General features: G+C 43.3%; 1 protein-coding gene across 1 annotated transcript in view; it reads right to left on the reverse strand.

Moving 5' to 3' along the window:
• Positions 1-1,005: 1,005 nt before the first annotated feature.
• Positions 1,006-4,083, reverse strand: part of LOC138051457 (pre-mRNA-splicing factor SPF27-like) — a 13,927-nt gene continuing 10,849 nt past the window's right edge. The window contains exons 7-9 of the mRNA XM_068897652.1: positions 3,269-3,306; positions 2,205-2,309; positions 1,006-1,466 (exon numbers count right to left, since the gene is read on the reverse strand). Of these exons, the coding sequence (XP_068753753.1) occupies position 1,466; positions 2,205-2,309; positions 3,269-3,306 (144 nt within the window). The 3' untranslated portion in view covers positions 1,006-1,465. The remainder of the gene's footprint in view (positions 1,467-2,204; positions 2,310-3,268; positions 3,307-4,083) is intronic.

The following is a 4,083-nucleotide window of genomic DNA, read 5'->3' on the forward strand; positions in this document are numbered from 1 at the left end:
CACGTGTTCACTGAGTTCAGACACGAGCCCATCAGATGATGGGTTTCTGGTTTATATCTTACGTGTATCCGTACCCTGCAACCGAAAGAAACGTTTTTCCCTTTTTTTTCTTTTGGGGGGAGGGTACGGCTACGCACAGGCTACTAATTCGGAGAGCAAGTGATCGCTTCAAAAAGGGCTGGTCACCGATGAACGGACCATGGGCTTTGTAAAAGGAGACCACGCTGTAGTGGCGTACTCGAGCACAGGCCGTAGCTGATGTAAGTAAGCGCACTGTTTGATTTCACTATCATAACACGGTGCATATTTTCTTCTTAAGATCCAGATCTCTATTCGCTGTCCTCTTGACCTCATCGCCGTGCTTGCACAAGTTTAGGGATCTCGTGATGTGCACGCCCACACGCTTTTGTACGCTTGAAGTATTCAATCATCGCCAGGGGTTTAGTTGGCGAATTCCTGGAGTTCGGCACGTGCTAAGCAGCCGCCCTCACCTCAAGTGGGTCAAGTTCAAAAGTTACTTCCGCACAGGACGCAATCGCCAGCAGACCGCGTATTTCGTTTAAGTGGTCGATGATCGCATGCGCACTGATACCGACATACTCCACTTTTAATGTGAGAAAAACGATTCATACGTAGATGTTATTCACCGACCGCGACAAAAAATATATCGCATAAGTATCGAAAATCGCAAGATCTCGAGAACGAATAAGGGATATTACATGGCCGAGCGACGATATGAATTTTATCCTCGATAGACTGCCCGCATTCCCTTCTGAGTTCGTCGAACCACCCGCTTTGGTCACGCATTGCCTACGTCTGACATTAGAGTTTGGTGGCCAAGACAACGGTGATCTAATCCGGAGGCCATGTGACCGATTCCCCCCCTACCCCTCCCACCCCCCTCCAACACAATTTTTCTCTTTCCTAGCGCGGGCGCCTTTCCATGTCAAAGCCAGGGCTAACGCACAGATAGATAGGCTCTACTATTATAAATAGAAAAAGTCCTTTCTCTTTGTCAAAGTTTATTGTAATAAATAACCATTATAATTCAAAGCTTCTGTAGCTTTAAAGTGCTGTATAATAAAAGCAAGAAGTCCGGGAGACTTAGAGACACGTCAACTCAAGAATTTTGTGAAAAAGCTCTTGGAAAATGGATCCGTTTTTCAGTGTGATTGTCGAATTGATTACACGAAGTCTTTTCCTAGAATGATTGTGCTCTAGTGAAATGCCGCTTGTAGTTTTTACCCACACATTGAAGTCAAGCATTACATTACGATTTGAAAACAACAAAATAATGGCAGAAGAGAGCAAAAGTTATGGGAAACTAGAATTGTCAATGTAACATTGTAACATATTCTGACAAGTCAGTCATCCTCGAATGTCACTTTGTCAAGAGTCGGCTACGATTGCTTCCTAATCCATGAACTGCGGTGTATTGATCAAGCCCAAGTGCATACAATGAAAATCTGTGGAAGAGAGCAAAATGGGAATCCTTGAGAGCTGTAAACATGCCCTGGATTAAAATGTACCTAAACTCAAATATATTTCGTCAATAGAAAGAAATCTATCAATAAAAAGCTGGCGTTAAAACCGGGAACCTCGCACAGAATACCAAATTGTCCTTGCTGAGTCATACGTCAGTACATGCATAAGGCAAAAACCTATGACGTCATCCTCACCATCATCAGTAACATTAGTAGTAGTAGTGGTGGTGGTGGTGGTGGTGGTAGTAGTAGTAGTAGTAGTAGTAGTAGTAGTAGTAGTAGTGGTGGTGGTGGTGGTAGTAGCAAGTCTAAAAAACGACGACGGCTACCGCAACGACAACGCCATAACGCAGTAACATCACTGGTTACAAAAGAGGAAAAAATGATCGTGCTGCACGTGCGGCACGCATATTTGTACATTTCTCTCCCGCACTCGTCAAAACAACAATGCAAAATGACCATTTTTCAGGTTTTACAAACAACAGTGAATCTTTCCTTCTCTCTCTTTGCTTCAAATCCGTACGTACCAATCTGGTTATAGCATACTTCGCCCATATTGTACACAATTGACAAGATGAAAATATCGTGGAACACTAATAGTTTGAAGTGACGCTTTCGTTGCCGTAGCCGTCGTGGTTCCCGTAAGTGGACTTGTCAAGGAAAACTTGCTAGTGTAAATGAGGGGTGTTGGTGGTAATACTAACAGTATTTTCCTCTCACCATCTCTCCACTTGCTGCTGGTGTTGCTTTAGTCTCTCCACTTCGGCCTCGAGCTCAGCACAAGCTCGTTCTATTTCGTAATTCTTGGACACCAGGCCCACCCAGCTGGAAACAAATAAAACACAATTAATAATTTACTACTCTTAACTAACTTCCATAGTCAAGAAGTCACAGCTTCATTCCAGAAGAAGGGATTTGTTTCTTTTGAGAAACTTAAGGAAACTCAAAGAGATCTATCTTTTATATCGACCAAGGGTACTTGGAAAGTCTGTAAGTGTTCACAGCAGGAGAAAAATCCATGACCTGACGATTACTACAATGTACAGTAGTTGTCATGCTCAACTTCTGAGCAAGAGGTCGCTCATGGGAACTGCCCCGAAAATTTGCCTTAAATTAAGCCCCTTAAACCCTCAAAGGGGCTATGTCACGTTATGTTAGGGTGTTCAGGGGAAATCCTTAGTTTATCCCGAGTTTAAAACTCGAAAATGGTGATGTGGAATTCCTTTACTGATAAAATTATCGTTACATCACAAACAAGATGATTCTGAGCAAACACGGCCTTTATCCGGGGAGACTTAACTGATTAGAGTGTAATGTGAGGTGCTAAGTTTCTACCCCATATGAACCATGTGAGTGTTAGCCCTACGAATGGAAATGGGCCCACACAAGGACAGAGAAAAACTCTGGCCAGGGTGGGAATTAAACCCACGACCTTCGGGTGAGATCACCGCTGCCCTACCGACTGAGCTACAAGGTCAGACGGGAGCAGGCCGTGGGAACTGAAGATGTGAAAGTCACGGCAATGAACATGTACAAGTACACATGTACAAGGAAGGATGACGTTTTTGCAAACGTTGGCCGTGCAGCACTTATATTTGAACAGACTTAACTGATTGTAATTAAACAGACTTAATTGTAATTGAACAGACTTAACTGATTGTAATGTGAAGTGCTAAGTTTCTACCCCATATGAACCATGTGAGCGTTAGCCCTACGAATGGAAATGGCCCCACACAAGGACAGTTTGCACAGCTGTACTGGAGTAAGTAATATCCATAACTAACCTTTGCTCAAGGTATTGAAGTTGTTCTCCAGCCTTTGTCTGAAACGACACCAGTCAGTTTTAAATCAATTTAGCAAATCTAAAGAGGTTCAGCGTTATCTGTACTCTTATCGACAACGATATTCGCCACGCGTGACCAAAATCATGACACAACGAAAGAGCAAGCGTTGTCTATAACTTTCTCGCAATATGATTGGTTTATTTCCCAATATGAGCGTTCCTGATTGGCTATTGCATTGCGTGACAAATTGATGTGAGCAGCGTTGTCTCGACTCTTAGACAACGGCAAATTAGCCAATCAGATTGCGAGATTACAAGCAATTGTGGTGAAAAAAAAATTATTACAATAGCAGTCTCCTTTTTTTGATTTTAACCATTTGCGCCCTGAGAGTGACCCTCATGGAACACCAGACGATTTTACTCGTCTGGTTGGCTCAGTCGGTTGAGCAACGAACTATGGTGCGAGAACAAGGAAAGGTTACGTTTATACAAACGTTGGCAGTGTAGCACTTATATTTTAACAGAGTTAACTGAATAGAGTGAAATGTGAAGTGCTAGACTTATATCCCATATGAACCATGTTAGCGTTAGCCCTACTGATGAAAATGGGCCCACACAAGGACAGAGAAAAACTCTGACCAGGGTGGGAAGTGAACCCACGACCTTCGGGTTAGATCTCCGCCGCTCTACCGACTGAGCTACAAGGTCAGACGGGAGCAAGCCGTGGGAATTGAAGATGTTAAAGTCACGGCAATGAACATGTACAAGTACAAGGAAAGGTTACGTTTATACAAACGTTGGCCGTGTAGCACTTAT

Source organism: Montipora capricornis, chromosome 6 (genome assembly GCF_036669925.1).
Source record: "Montipora capricornis isolate CH-2021 chromosome 6, ASM3666992v2, whole genome shotgun sequence".
NCBI classification, from domain to species: Eukaryota; Metazoa; Cnidaria; class Anthozoa; order Scleractinia; family Acroporidae; genus Montipora; species Montipora capricornis.